The sequence below is a fragment of the Mus musculus genome, chromosome 8 (assembly GCF_000001635.26).
Source record: "Mus musculus strain C57BL/6J chromosome 8, GRCm38.p6 C57BL/6J".
Taxonomy (NCBI): Eukaryota; Metazoa; Chordata; class Mammalia; order Rodentia; family Muridae; genus Mus; species Mus musculus.
The window spans coordinates 23,744,498-23,760,099 of record NC_000074.6 but is presented as its reverse complement, the minus strand read 5'-3'; the positions used below and the strand labels follow the sequence as shown (position 1 = coordinate 23,760,099).

The following is a 15,602-nucleotide window of genomic DNA, read 5'->3' as shown; positions in this document are numbered from 1 at the left end:
AGTCTAAATGTCATGTGGCATCAAGTTAGTGGAATTGCAGTATTGATTGTCACATAAATACCACTCCCAGGATGGCTTGAGTTTGCTAGGCAGTCCAAGAATACTTGGGGTCTTAAAGGGCCAACAGCTGATGGGGGAAGCTGAAAAATAAGAGAACGTGCCTTGACTTTTTAACTACAGGATAATTTAAGACAGAGCTTGGCCAAGAAATGTTCACATCACTCTAATGGTGGAAAATGTATTTGTCTAATGCCAAAAACTCACCTTGACTCTTATTGACACAGATAGGTCTTAAGTTCTATTGCTCACCGCAGGGGAACCGCAAAGCAATGGGTGTGCTTAGCTTCATTCAATCAGTGGGGGTGAGTATGCATTAGTGAGTGTGCATTAGTGAGCTTGCACTCGTGTTACACTGCCACATCCCTCTGAAAGAGCAAGACACGGTGGCACACAAATGCATGAAAATGGAGCCGCGACAGAGACGTAAGGAAAGAAAGGAGCGCATAGAAAATAATCTCCAATCAGAAGCCAATTTGAACAGCAAGAATGACACATATTTAGGAAAGCGTCCTCAGCATGGAGAGGCACAGTGATAAATCAGCATTTTTAGAATCTACACAAAATTTAGTGACTTAAACATTATCAAAACTCAGCAGCGTGCACATAATAGAATGGGCACAGGTATTTACAGTATCTGAGCCCAAGAAAAAAGAAATAAGTACAAGTACAGAAAACCACGAAGAAACCAAAGGAAATACAGACAGGATATGAACAGAAATCAGATAGAAAGGAAAACTAAATGGCTGAGCAGTTTCTGAATGTTATTACAAAGTTTATCATTAGAGAACACAATGTAAGATAAGAATATACAAAATGCCAAGTAGATTAGGGCAAATGAGAATGCTAAGTTATTGACAGACATGCAATGATATGAGGTCCTTCATGGACGATGGGTAGGACATTAAGGCTTAGTCAAATTGAGAACGAAAATGTCCCATGGTGGGGGATGCAGCTCAGTTGATAGAGTGTTGTTTAACATGCACAAGGCCCTGGGATCAGATCCCCATTAATGTATAAGCCATGCATGGTGGCACATGCCTGTAATCTCAACACTAGGGAAGGTGGAGACATGAAAATGAGTTCCAAAGTCATTTTCAACTACATAGCAAGGTCAAGCCAGCCCCCCACCCCAAGATTCCATCTCAAGATAAAATAATCCAGCTAACCAATTATGTCTTATGATGGAGAAATTCCATATTGTGCCGTACATCCATGCAAAATCAACACCCAGAGAAGTATTCCAGGAAATCTATTAGGGACAGTTGTCAAAAGAGTGGGGCGGGGGAGGGCAGGGTGGGGGCGGAGAGGCTATTGAAGACAATGTGGATATTTGTCCCTAAAACAACGGTAAAGTAAAATTGCACCAATACTCACCCAGAGTTTTGTGCAACAATCAGAAGCAAGGGATCATATGTGTAAAAACACAATACTGAACAAAACAGCAATGTGGGGATAGGTTTGATATTGGAAAGCCATTTGCACGCATTGAGCGCACATCCTTGCACTCTCTGTTGTGATATTCTGCCAGAGGTTACACCAGAAAGAAAGAGGACGAGAACAACACAGACTTGAAAAGTTGAACAAACACTCAGCAAGAGCATCGTGGGCAGAAGCCACAAGAATAAGTATTCTGGCACCTTGCACTGTTGCAAAAGGCTCACTCTGCCTCTGAGCTCTTCTTCTCCACAAAGGCACAGCAAGGGCTCAGCTGGAGAACAACAAGGACAAATTCTGAGAGTCAGTCTACTGAACACATTTGGTTGGTGACCCTCAAAACTGGTGAGGTTTGCAAATATGAGGGAGGTCTGAAAAGGAGTCACAGTGTAAAGAGCAATTACACTTAAATAGGTGTGTCACTTGAATACTAGGTGAAGCCTGGGTGGACTCCTAGGGCAGGAAAGGGAAAAGAAAGAGGAGGGTAAAGAGATCTGAATATAGTCCAAACTTGCTACTTAATAATGTATGTATGTATGTATATAAGCGGAATCCATCAATGTTGCTCCATTGAATGACAAATTTACTATAGTATTGGAAGATGCTAACAGGAGAAGAAACTGGGTCAAGTATAAACAGAAATATTCTAGTATTGGTTTGCAATGTTTCTCTAAATCTAAAGCTATTCCAAAAAAATATGTAAAAATATCCATGCCCACAAAACTATACACATTTTAAAGAACATAAATAAAAGGCATATCAGATATTTGTAAAACGATTTCTAGGGATACAGTTGAGCTAGTGATGTGCTTTCACGCCATGGAGCCTAACACCACACAAACTGAGTTTAGTTGCATTGTCCTGGGAATGGACAATGGAGGGTCCAAAGCTCAAGGTCACTTTTTGTTCCACAGTAAGTTTGAGGCTAATCTCAGCTACATTAATACTTGTATCAGAAAAGAAGGGAGGGAGGGAGAGAAGGAGAGGGGAGAGGGAGAGGAACAGGGGAGAGGGAGAGGGAGAGAAGGAGAGGGGATAGGGAAAGAAGGAGAGGGAGAGAAGGAGAGGGAGAGGGAGAGGGAGAGGGAGAGGGAGAGGGAGAGGGAGAGGGAGAGGGAGAGGGAGAGGGAGAGGGAGAGGGAGAGGGAGAGGGAGAGGGAGAGGGAGAGGGAGAGGGAGAGGGAGAGGGAGAGGGAGTAGGAAGGAAGGGAGAAAAGAGGAAAAAGGTTGGAAGGAAGGAAGAAAAGAAGGGAAGGGAAAAGACTAGGTAGAGCAGGAGCCTTCCGGCCTGGAGAGGGTAGTGGCGGGGTCACAGAGTAAGACTCTGGTGTGGCTTTAAAGTCTGAGGGTCTCCTGACTTTCTAGCTCTCTAAGTGCACTGAAATGCTGATGATAACTTCTAAAAAGTCTTAAAAACTTCCTTGCTCTTTCTGAGGGTAAAATGCTGTTGGCTTAGGTGATTGACACCTGTAGCCTAACAGCAGAGGAGTAAGTAATGTGGCCTTTGTTGTGTCTCAGCTGGAACTACTCAACTCTAACCTTCAGCCTGCTAGACAGAAGTTGAAGGAAGAAAGGACACTTCAAAAAGTGATTATAGCATTTACTACTAAGTTGTAAAAAGTTTCCTACGATAGCTAACTAAAGGGAAAGGCAGAAAGATCCTAAGTGGGAAAGGGAAAAATTATTCTAAGTGGAGAAAGGGGAAAAAATTTCTCTTCTCTAAGTGGGGAAAGGCAAAAAATTCTTCTCTCTCTTGCTCTCATCTTTTTGTCCTTCAGTACTTATACATCTTTCAGAATACACAATCACGTGTTAAAGAGTTAATCACAAGTTCACAAAAAAAAATCAAATCATAAATTGAAATAGAAGTCTACAACAGTGAATGCTTACATGCATATCCATTAGGAGTAATTATCTGGCTAAACATCCATCACCTGTCTCAGCTCCTCAGGTTCCCTGAAGGTTTAAAACCATAACTAAGTTATTAGTGAAGTTTTTTATAAATAAACCCAGTCAATATTTTATCTTCTGTCCTAGCACCAATAATAAATCATTAGTTCCATTTTTATGACCTTTGGTTAATTGTTTTACAGTCTCTTGGAATGCACTCTGAGTAGGAGAAAGTCTGGTTACTAAGAGCAATTAACTGGTGACACATGGGAGACTGACAGAGTTCTCATTGCAGTTTTGACTATCAGAAAAGGACCTAATAGCAGTCCCACTATAAAAGAGCTTAATAATCACTGATATAGTTTTAGGAATTCCTATAGGGTCATCATTAAGACTTAAAAAGTCATCTATTTGTCTATATAACACCACTAAAAGACAGTACATCCTCATAGATCTGCATAGATCTGCTCCAAAGGGGTGGGCTACTACCTAGTGATTGTTGTATATGTTTAATTATTAGGAAAAACATATTAATACAGAAATCTTTCCTAAAATGAATTCTCTTAGGCCTTGCCTCATAAGAGCAAATCTGTTGCAGATTAATCCAAAGCAGACTATCTCCGGAAGATCACCTGCTAGTTATTAGCTTATCCTATTATGGCTCCTGACAAGGTAGAAGAGATGAGAGCATATGTTTAAATTCCTATAACCAAATAAAAGGCCAGATGTGGCAGATCATTTCTATAAGCCTATTCCTATGGTGATATGGGAGAGGAAAAAGTAAAATCCTGGAAGTTCACCAGTCAGCTGGCCTTGCATTTACAGCATAGGAACAGAGACCAACTGAAAAGAATAGAGGGCGACCAACACCAGAGGATGTGCTTGGTCCTACATACAGGCTCACCTTGCTATGGATGAAAACACACACACACAGAGGCGCGCACACACACAGGTGCACATTTCTCTACCTTGATGCTGGTTATTGTTCTTGCTTCTCTACCTTAAGTACCTACCACCAGACTAAGGCACAAAAGTATTAGCAATATATTGTCAATATAAATACAACACATGGCTGAAACCACAGCTGTGCCCAGATTTCACCACACTGGGAGAAAATATCTGGTTGTTATCTCTCTTTCCGTCTGTGACCATTATACTCAGGTTGTCTGGGAAGGTAGTCACGAGGTTGGCTTGGCTCTGTGCTGCAATTTTGTCCTAAAGTTTCTGTCTTTAAAACTTTTTCCAGTGGAATGCATTTTATATGGTACTATGGGCCAATAGGAAAGTATGCAATTTGGAGACACACACACACACACACACACACACACACACACACACACACACACATATATATATATATATATATATATATATATATATATATATATATATATATATATATAAAGTTCCAGGCCTATGAGATGGCACAGTGAGTAAAGTGACTTGGTCACTTCTCTGGCTCTAGCACACACAGCTCATCTCCTAGGCTGAAGCCAACTCTACCGCATGGCTGCTGCTATTCTTGGTAGTCATCCCACGAAACTAGAAATTCTAAAATGCTGGGTCTTCTGTTGAAACTGGGCTGCACTCTCACCAACAGTCTCTCCTGGGCTCTCTCAAGGAACTCCAGCCCTGCCACACAGTAACAAGCCCCAGCTGTTCTCTATGACCCCTCCATGCCTTCAAAGCCCAAGTTTTGCTGCCAGCAGGAGGAACAAACTCAGGCACCTTAGAACACAGCTTCTGTGTGCTGACTCTGAGGAAACACTTCCCAAAGGATTTCACCTCAACAATGCAGGCCTCTTACTACTCACTACTAACTTCTCAGTTCTAGATGCCCAGCATCAATTGTCCCAGAAAGGCAATGTTTTTACTTCAGTGATTCCGGTCTCTTGTTAATCATAACTGATTTTCAGTCCCAGCTAACCAGAACCACAGATTCTCAAATCGAAATGTGCAATGGCCTGATAGTTTTTAGTGCCTCTCAAACCTCCTTTTGGGACTTCTCAAGCCAGACCTCCATTGTCTGCATTTCTCGCGGTGCCCTCATCTTCCAACCTACAGTGTAAGAGCTAACCAAGCTTTGAACACTCAGTGGTTTTTCTAGCTCAAAGTTCCAAAGTCCTTCCACGATCGTAGAAGAAGAAGAAAAAAAAAAAAACTAACAAACAAAAAAAAAACATTCTACCTGTCAAGCAATATCCCACTTGTAGTACCAATTTGTCCTAGTCAAGTTTACTATTGCTGTAATGAAGCATCAAAAATAAAAGCAACTTGGAGGGAAAAAAAGTGGGGGGTGGGGGGGAGTACTTGGCTTATACTTGAAAATCATTGTTCAGCATGGGAGTGAGTCAGCGCAGGAACCTGGAGGCAGGAGCTGGTGCAGAAGCCATGGAAGGGTGCTGCTTACTGGTTTGTTTCTCTACGGCTTGCTCAGCCTGCTTTCTTACAGATCCCAGCATCACCAGACCAGGGATGTCCCCACCCACAATGGGCTGGGGCCTCCCCCATCGACCACTAATTAGTAAATTGCTCTACTCTACAGGCTTGCCTACAGCCCCACCTTACAGAGACATTTCCTTAATTAAGGTTCCTTCCTCTCAGCTGACTTTAGCTTGTGTCATGTTGACACAAAACTATCCAGAACAAATATTCAAAGCAGAGGAGAGAATCCTAGTCCATTTTGCCCCTTTGTTAGTAAAATCTGAAATCTTGCAAAAGAATGGAAGGGCTTTTCCCAGCTGGTATAACTGGTTTAAAAACTGTCCTGGTAGCGACCAAGGCAAGCTACAGGGGTTGAGCAGAGGGGCCCCTACCAATAACTTCCTGTCCAAGGACATTTGTGCCCTTGCAAATGAGGGAAGTAAATTTATACTGCGAAGCAATTCAAAGGTAGAAAAACGCTACTCTGAATTAAATCATTTTAGTAAAAGCCTAAAGAAGCTAATTCTCAAACCTTAGAGAACAGGGAAGCACACGGTTTGCAATACCTCAGAACACTGGAAGAAAGTGAGGAGAGGCACATGCTATAGATCAATACTGAACCCACTGCTCAGGTCAAGAGACTATGGGATTTCCTCTTTGACTAATACGGAGGAATTAAACACACACACACACACACACACACACACACTCACACACAAAATCAGGTCCAGAATGAATATATCCTCTGGTGAATTCCAAGAAGAGGACTGTGGAAGAAAAATCATCATTGAACATTGCCAATCTGTAGTAGCACACACATTACTAAATGGGTTCTGGGAGCTACAGCCTGTTTGTCTTTTGCCAGAGTTTCATTCAGTATACCAAGGAGTTAGAGAGCAATTCAAGAAATATTTCTCTACAAATTTTGGTATAACCATGAGTGTTTCCTACATGGCTTGGGAAACAAGGGGATGCAGAAAAAAACAGATGCATCGTGGGATCATATTGTATTTATGTTATACAATTGACTCAAGGAGGGGTGGGTTTATTGTACACCGCTGAATAAGGGGACAGGTTCTTAGTATACAGATGACCAAGGAGGCAGGCAGGTTTAGCTAATCTTGGTAGGAAGTCTTTTTAGGGATGCAGTCTCAGGCTGCTGTCACCCAGGAGGAGAAAGCTGTGGTTGATATTTTCTATATACACTGTTCATCATTACTATTCAAACCAGAGGAAGGTTCTTCTACTCCCATTGGTCTGGGCCATTGGGATGCTTGACACTTCCATGACTATGTCAAATAATACAAATTCACTCTGGAATTCATCTGCTCTCTACAACCACATAATGGACATCCATATCACAACAAAAATAAAGGTAGAATATTTTTCATTTGTAATATACATTATATATGTAATATGTATTGGCCATTCATCACACACACACACATATGCATAAAATATTTCAAAGAAAACTGGGTGCATCTGGGGAACTAAGAAGAATAGAGGGGAGAATTTTTATTCTACACTATTTTATATTTACTGATTTTTGAATTATGTAAATTCAGTGTTTCAAAAAATGAATAAAACATTAGTATAAAAGGAATGCTTTCTATTCACAACTCATCAATTTTCTCAAAATACCCAAGTCGTATTAAAAATACTTGATTATAATATAAAAGGAAAAAGAACTGAGTGATATAGACACAAATCAAGATACAGGGAAAGAGAATGGTAGTGTCTACATCACCAGCAAACACAGTAAATATGCTTCCAGCAAGGATTCGCGTCCAGTTTCTGCCTGCGGCAACACATATGGTGTCAAAGCAAATGAGAAACACCCCCTTTCGCTGCACAGACAGACCACAAGCATTTGTCTTAGGCAGGGCTGGTATCACTGCGATAAAATACCAGGACCAAAAATGACTTGGGAAGGAAAGGGTTTATTTAGTTACACTTCCACATTGTTGTTGATCACTGAAGGAAGAAGTCAAGACAGGACAGAACCTTGGAGACAGGAGCTGACACAGAGGACAACAGAGGATGCGGAAGCATGCTGTTCGCTGGCTTGCTCCCCCTGGTTTGCTCTGCCTGCTGTTTTTACAGAATTCAGGAGCACCTACCCAGAGGTAGACCCACCCACAAAGAGCTGGGCCCACCTCCATTAATGACTGATAAGGAAAATGCTCTATAGCCTTGCCTACAGCCTCCCAGATGATGCTAGCTTGCCTCCAGTTGACAATAAACTAACCAGAACAGCATCTTGGTCCTGTGTCTAACCCAGTGACTCTGCTGATCCTGCCATCTATTCACCTTCCCCAACCTGTCAAATCTAGCCTGGGTCACATTGAAAACAGCCTTACAAGTGAGTAAGCTTATATCTCTGTGTGCCTACATTCAAAACTCAGATAGATTACAAATAAATGACTGAAAGATTGGGAAAGTGAAAGGACAGACTAAAGCCAAACCCAGTTAACAGCAATAAATAATAAAACTCAGAGCAGAAATTAATAAATTAGAAACTAACAAAATAATGCAAAGAATCAATAGGTCTAAGAATTGGTTCTTTGAGAAATAAAAGAGAGCTGGCAGACACACAGCCTACCTAACTGAGAGAAAGAAAGAGGAATATATTTAAAATGTATTCTGTTAAGCTGGAAAACCTAAAAGGAATGAATAAATTTCTATATTCAGCCAGACCACCAAAATTAAATCAAGAAGTCATCAACCTAAACAGGTCCATAGTAAATGAGGAGATTAAATAGTAATAATAAAAAAAAAAAGTCCAAGGCTAGATGGATTCACAGCAGAATTCTACCAGACTTTCAAATATCTACAACCAACCCTTCTTAAACTATTCAGAGGGAGGGGACAGGGAAGGAATGAGGGAGGGAGGGAAGGAAGGAGGGAGGGAGGGAGGGAAGAAGAAATAGAAATAAAATAAAGAAAGAAAGAAACAAGGAAAGGAAGGAATACTCTCTAACTCTTACAAAGTCCATTTAACTCTGATACCCAAACCAGGCAAAGGCACAATGAAAATGAAAAATCATAAGCCAATATCCCCAATGAACACCAACTCAAAAGTGCTGGAAAAAGAATACTTGCAGAAAGAATACAGACATAAATAAAAACAAGGTTATCCACCATGACCCAAGTTGTTTATCTCTAAAATGCAGATATTCTTCAAACACACACTAGTAAATAATTGTAATAAACCACAGAAGTAGACTGAACTACACACAGACCATTCTTAACACTGGTTCCAAATCTCTCCGGTATCTAACACTAGTGCTACCTACCAGGAACATAGAAATAGACAGTGATGTTCACCAACCTGCCCATAGGAAAGCAGGGCCATTTTACCAGCCTGGAGCCACGCTGAAGGGAGCACCTCGTGTCACAGCAAGTGTTCTCAATGAACTGAGTGAGATTTCTATCTCATTGAGAAACCCACTCCACAATTCATTTCAGCAGAGGTTGTATGTGGGGCTGAAGGCAGATCGATAGAACACCAGTTTTCAAATAGTCCCTGGAGGTTTGAGGCGCATTACTGTGTAGGTGTCCCAAACAAAGGGACAAGCAAGAGAGACAAGGCATGGAGGGATCCCAGGCCCTGTCTCTGCCAGCTCTTTGCCTTGGCCCCTCTGCAGCCAGAATACTCAGGCTGTATCTGACAGAAGGAAGGCAAGGGGCAGACAAGCGAAAGGCATCACTCAGCATCCACCCACATTCAGTGGGAATGCATTTAACGGATGCTGGGCCCAAGTGTGACACCGTTGATGGGCATCTATTGGCTGCTGTATTTTTCCTGACTCATGTGTGCTACGTTCAATTAACACGTACCATAAACAATTAGATCACACCACAGCAAGAGTCCAGTACATCAATAAAAGAACCTGAGATCAAAATAACTATACCTTTAGTCAAGCAGGTAAAAGGTTCTGTTGTTTTCCTGTTAGTTTATTTTAAAGCTTTGTTGTCTTAAACACTCTGACATTAGCTTTCTGGTTCTGCTAACAGTACGGTACCAAGCAGCATCTCCAGCACGCTTAGGAAAGAGACCCGTCCACCTCACAAATGCTAAGAATGCCTATAATTAAATAAGATATATATTAAATTATTTCTATCCTCATACATCATGAACAATGGTTAAGAATGTAAGGAAAAAGGCTCTAATATAAAGAGTGTGCAATTTCAGAGCAGGGACAACTCCCCTGATCTTCAGTGGTACCTCATAGTAACAGTGCTTCCATGCTTATGAACACTGTCCGCAGAGATCAGGGAGGTCGTTATTCCAAAACGATGAATTTATGCCCGATAAGCAAATTCACTTTTTGCAGCTTCCAGTACTCACCTTCCTCTCCACAAAAGAATAATGCGTCAGCCTCCAGGTCCCATTACTTACACACAAATCAAAAGTGTGTGGGGGTACAGAGGTGGGGTAGAGGGAGGGTCCAGAAAGGTACAAAAAGCAACATTTAAATTTGCCACAGGTCGATACTATGTTGTATCTCTGCAAATGAGGCAAGGTAGGTGTTAGGAGTGAGGTGGGTGTAAGAGATTGTTGAAAAGATAACAGGAGGACTTGCATAGGCTCTCTGTAAATATCACACTGGTTTCCACAGAGGATTCGAGTAACCACTGGGGTTTCAGGACCCAGTCCCCTGTGGAATGGCAGGGGTGGGCAACACTCCTGACTCTTTTCCACAGATGTTGATTTCACAGATGTTCAAAGAGCATGCTCACGCACCATCATCAAAGCACTGAAGCGAGGGAGTTTGCACGGCAATAAAAGATTCTTGCATGCTTGACACACTCAGCTTCCAAAGCATTTCCACAGCACTATTAAAGGTTGCATTCAGTTTACCACAAAACCCCGTGGTGAAGGCGGGGTTAGGAGTGTGTTGTCATTATTATTTCCGGAGTCTATAGTGGAACCTGGGGCTCAGGGGAGTTCAGTGAGGGAGAGTGACAACTGGCACTTATTAGACTCATATCATCGGATGAAAATCAAACATTGCTGGCTAAGCCTTGTAACCCAAGCTTCTTTATAAGTCACTACACCTGAAAACCCCTATCCCAGAGCTCTGCGTTCTTTAGACATCAGAATACACAATGCAGCACTCAGTGTCTTGGGATCCCAGTTCTCTGTGCTCCCCTCTGGGCTCTGCAGTCCTCCCTGGGACATAAGATAATCCCTCTTCACTCATCCTCTGCTGCTGATACAGGATCAAAGAACATCTCTCAGTCCTCCCATGCAAAAGATCACAATGCCCTTCTGGAATATTTGGGGTTTAAAACGTGCTTGTGATTGCAGGAGACTCCTACACTCTGATGAACATTTAGGGCACCGATCGCTGTAAAGGATACCTGAAGAGGAAGTGCCTTAACTCCTGCTGAGACCCAAGTTTCCCTGTGTGACTAGCAAGGAAGGGCCTTTGAGCCTGTCTTCACTTTTGTGTCTGACTGACACCCCCTCACAGAGAGAGCAAATTGTGATATGTATCCCTCACAGAGATAGCAAGGGAGGGAAGCCCACAGGGTTCCTGTGGTGGGAAGAACACATTAAAAATATTAATAAACATGGATAAATAAATAAATTTTATTTACCCAGGGCTGCAGAATAAATTCCCCAACCTTTACTCCCTAGTTCCAATAAACAGAGTCCAGACCTGGCTCACACTCTTCAGGCTTATGGTGTATGGTTCTGAAAACTCCCCAAGTCCCAGGAGCAAGGATCCTCAAGTGCCATAGCAGGACTGTGGTTGAGTGAGCAGGGTTCTCCTTACCTCATAATGGGCCACCCGCTGGGACTCGGATATCAGCTGTGCGCTGCACACCTTGCAGTAGCTATCTGTAAATAAATCCTGATCGATATCGGAGGACTTCATCAGGCTAAAGGAAAGTCAACAGAAAAAAAAAAAAAAGAAGAAGAAGAAAGGGAGTCGGTTACTCTGATGATAATGAGGAACACTAAATGTGTGAAAAGCCAGGGTCCCAATAGCTGGTGTGCTGATCAACAAAACAGATCTGTCCAACCCCCAATGTTACCATACCAACTAATCTCAATAATGAGGCGTTGATCATTTGCCTATGAAAATCCAACGGAGGTGCTAGAGCCTTAAAAGATAGACTCCATCTTTATTGTTTCTGCTTAAACAAACCAGATTTGTAGGTAGTGTTTTTCTGTGACAAAATAATTAACACGTGTGATATAGATGAACAAAGCTTCGCAAAGTACCCAATTCATGCAACAATAGGAAATAAGCCAAAAGCATTCTGATACATCCTCACCCTAGAGATAAGATGTGGGCTACAAATCTAAATTCAGAAGTGTGCAGACATGTATGCTCATAGCAGAGAACTTGTTTTTAAATATGTGTCATATACTTCCAGAAATGATAGGTCACTGTTTTGTAATAACTTTGTTTTAAAATGTTTCTATAATGGACATTTTTTTTTATCGAGTAACAATTTGTTGCAGAAGCTTTCTCTGCAGCCTAAAATGTGGTTTGAATTCAGTGGCTACACTTTAAAGCAATCACAGCTTGGAACCCAAGGAGATCTTCCCATGCATACTGCCTTCTATGTTTAGGGATTTCAAAATCCATTAAACCATCTTAACCACCTCAAACCACAACTGAATAAGTGGTAAATAAATGCACCCTCTACTTCCAACCTGCCGTGAGAATGTGGCCCAAGTCCTCATGCCTACAGAAGTGATGAGAGACAACAGATAAAGCCTGTGCCAGACTGCATCATAGACAGGCAAGAGAGTCTCCACCTGTGGGCCCACTGTGTGCATGATGGGTTCATCCTACTCTAACACCCTCGCCTTACCTTCTGGACTGTCCAAAACTTCAGTACTGTTCGGTGGTGTGACCTAAATGGTTCCCTTTTCCAAAGAAGCCAGTTCCACCACAGGATTGCTGCTGCCGTGTGGTGTGTGCGAATCACTCCACTTGCTAGGTTTTGGTTTAACTCACAAATATGGAGATTATAGTAGATGTTTTCACTTGTTGAAAAATTGCAGTAAATCAAAGAAGGCAATATCTTAAAAGTGCTAAATATGAAACTTTAATCATATTTTCAAATACCTGGAACAACCAATAATTATTGTAGACTAATGAGCCTTGGAGCTGATGGCGATCTGTACTTTCTGGAAGTATTTGTCCCTAGCAAATGGTTATTTAGCTTGAAGCCCACCTTTTGCTATAGGCTAACGTTTACTCCTCATCATACTCAATGCAATCTGTCTCAGGTCTGCTGCAATCTTCATGTCTTTTGGATTAAACACAAATCTACCCTGTTGTACTTTCCCCTCATTAATTCTGTCTTAGGCCCAACAGAGAATCTTCTGTTTTCACAAGATACCCACACTTGAACTTCTGAAGAAAAATCCTTTATGTCTTGTTCTCAGTCCTGCCCTTCCCCCATAACCTCGTGTCTTGTTTTCAGCATGGTCCATCTTCAAGAGCAGTACCAAGGAAGCAAAGAGGCCCCGGGAATGGTCTAACAGGGAAAAGCAGGCCCTACCAATAGTATAGCCTCGGTTGTAATCTTTATTCTCATCCCAGAATGAAAAATGGTGAAGATAACTTCTGAGTCCGGGGGAAGAAATGCAACAGAACATGAGAACTGTCTAATAGTAAGTGAGAACGTACGTCTTTAAGCCAAGTTCCTGTAAGTGGCTGCACTTAAGGATTATCATCTTCTCTGCTATTTTTAATAAAGAAGTGCATGAAGATAGATTCATGGGTGACCTGCTTAATAAGCATCTCTGCGCGCCCTGCACACTCCTTCCTCATCCTACGGCCAACTGCGGGAATCAGGCACCGTGAAAGGATGTTCAGGTGCAGGCTGGACTAAGCAGAGCGAGTGGGCGTCTGTGTCTCAGGGAAACAGCTGTGTGGCAGAAATAGCTTTAAAGGCAGAACACAGAATGTGTAGACTACCAAAAAAATCCCACAAGAAGAGAAAATATGGCTTTTCCCATCATCTTACGTAAGAATATTGATTTGAGCAAGTGTGCGTGCAATGGAACAGGCAATGAAGACCCTTGTGGGTCTGAGGCATGAGCGAAATACCTGAATACGGTAAGTGCTAGTGGGTGGCCACTGCTGGCCAAGCACCAGGCTGGCCCGAGTGAAGAATGCCTTCTGTGCAGGTCTCTCTAGACAAGGAGAAGATCCCATTCGTGACTCAAAGACTAGAATTCTTGAGATGGAAAGCTACCATCTGGTCCCCGCCTCTGGCTTATCTGAAGAGCTCTCAACTTCCCTGTCCTTCAGAACACAACAGGTAGGAAGAGAGAGAGAAAAGCAGAACAGACTCCCCTTCTTAGCCTTGTCCACTATGCCAGCTGGCCATGTCTCCTATAGCCATTGGGAGAGCAACAGAGCCATGGAGTCCTCCATAGGCAGAGCTACAATGTGAGGACTTCCCATCTGGAATGCATAAGGTCCTTGGGCATTCTGAGTAAAATGACAAGCATAATAGAATGGAAGCATCTAATTTCTTCTAACTGGAAAAAAAAAAAGTTTAATCTTTGCTGCTCAGCCAAGAGCACATATCAAAGGCACATCACAAAGCCATCACCAGGGACTCAAGTGACCTAAATTATTTCCAACATTCACCCAGAATGGTGCCATCCCCAGGAGACCCAGAGCAGAGGAGCAGGCCATATGTGAATCTGGTCGGATGACTTTGCTGTCCTAGGTTCATTCTAGGAGAACCAGGTATATGAAATTGACAGCACAACAGTATAAGAGTTGAATGCAGAATTGGGCAATACATATATATTCAAATTTCATATGAATTCAAAATTCAAATACATGAAATTTGAAAAGCAAGAGTGTGTGTGTGTCCCAGCAGCAGCCCCTCACTGTATATCCCTGGCTGGCCCAGAACTGTCTATGTAGACCAGGATTCCCTTAAATGTGCAAAGCATCTCTACCTCCCAGGTACCGGAATTAAAGGCATGTGCCACTATATAATAGTCACTGTGACACTACTGTGTGAGGAGCAGAGCAATGACAGTAGGCACAATCTTTGGTTCCAAATCCTCAAGGGGCAAGATAATGAGAAATACTGTGCACTAGCACACACACACACACACACACATACACACACACACACACACACACATACATACACACACACTCCAGTCTCTCAGAAAAAGAACTGAAAAAAAAAATTGGTAAAAAGTGCTAGCTTGCTTGAGATGACAAGATAGATTATCAGGGAACTCTCCAAGGAGGTTGGATGAAGACTGAATGATGGATAAGATAAGGATGGAGAGAAACACATCCAAACTCTAAATTGGTTTTTTCCCCTGGCGCGTGCACACACACACACACACACACACGCACACAAGACCTGCTTATCAATGGGCATAAGAATGCATGTGAGGGATTAACTGTGGACATTACAGAGTAAAATGGAAGCAAAGAGAGCTAAAAGATGGATGGAGGAGACCCAGAGGGATGGGGAGACTGTCAGGAGAACCTGACAACAGTCAAGTTCTAAGTGCATCTCAGGGGGCCCAGAGAGGCCTTTCCAGAGCTCTTGGATGCAGCTTTCTTCTGGCCTTCTTAACAGCAGGCTGAAACCATCATGGGCTCCACAAGAAGGACCAATACTGTTCTTTCCTCTCCATGAGTGACAGTGTGAAAAATCAAGGTGACTCAAGAGACCTTGAGAGCCCCGTGAGACTCCTGGGAGGAACAAGCCATTAGCTCCCACTCCAGTTTTGTGGCTCACCAGCCAGGTGTCCAGCCAGCTCAATGCTTTCTGTG

The 15,602-nt window shown here is 42.4% G+C and overlaps 1 protein-coding gene across 10 annotated transcripts in view; it reads right to left on the bottom strand.

Annotated features, from left to right (window-relative positions):
* Positions 1-15,602, bottom strand: part of Zmat4 (zinc finger, matrin type 4) — a 415,792-nt gene that overhangs the window by 303,018 nt on the left and 97,172 nt on the right. For all 10 annotated transcript variants that reach the window (XM_017312858.2, XM_006509141.3, XM_006509140.4 and 7 more), the window contains one exon: positions 11,595-11,700. In XM_017312858.2, coding sequence (XP_017168347.1) covers positions 11,595-11,696 — 102 coding nt within the window. In that variant the 5' untranslated portion in view covers positions 11,697-11,700. The remainder of the gene's footprint in view (positions 1-11,594; positions 11,701-15,602) is intronic.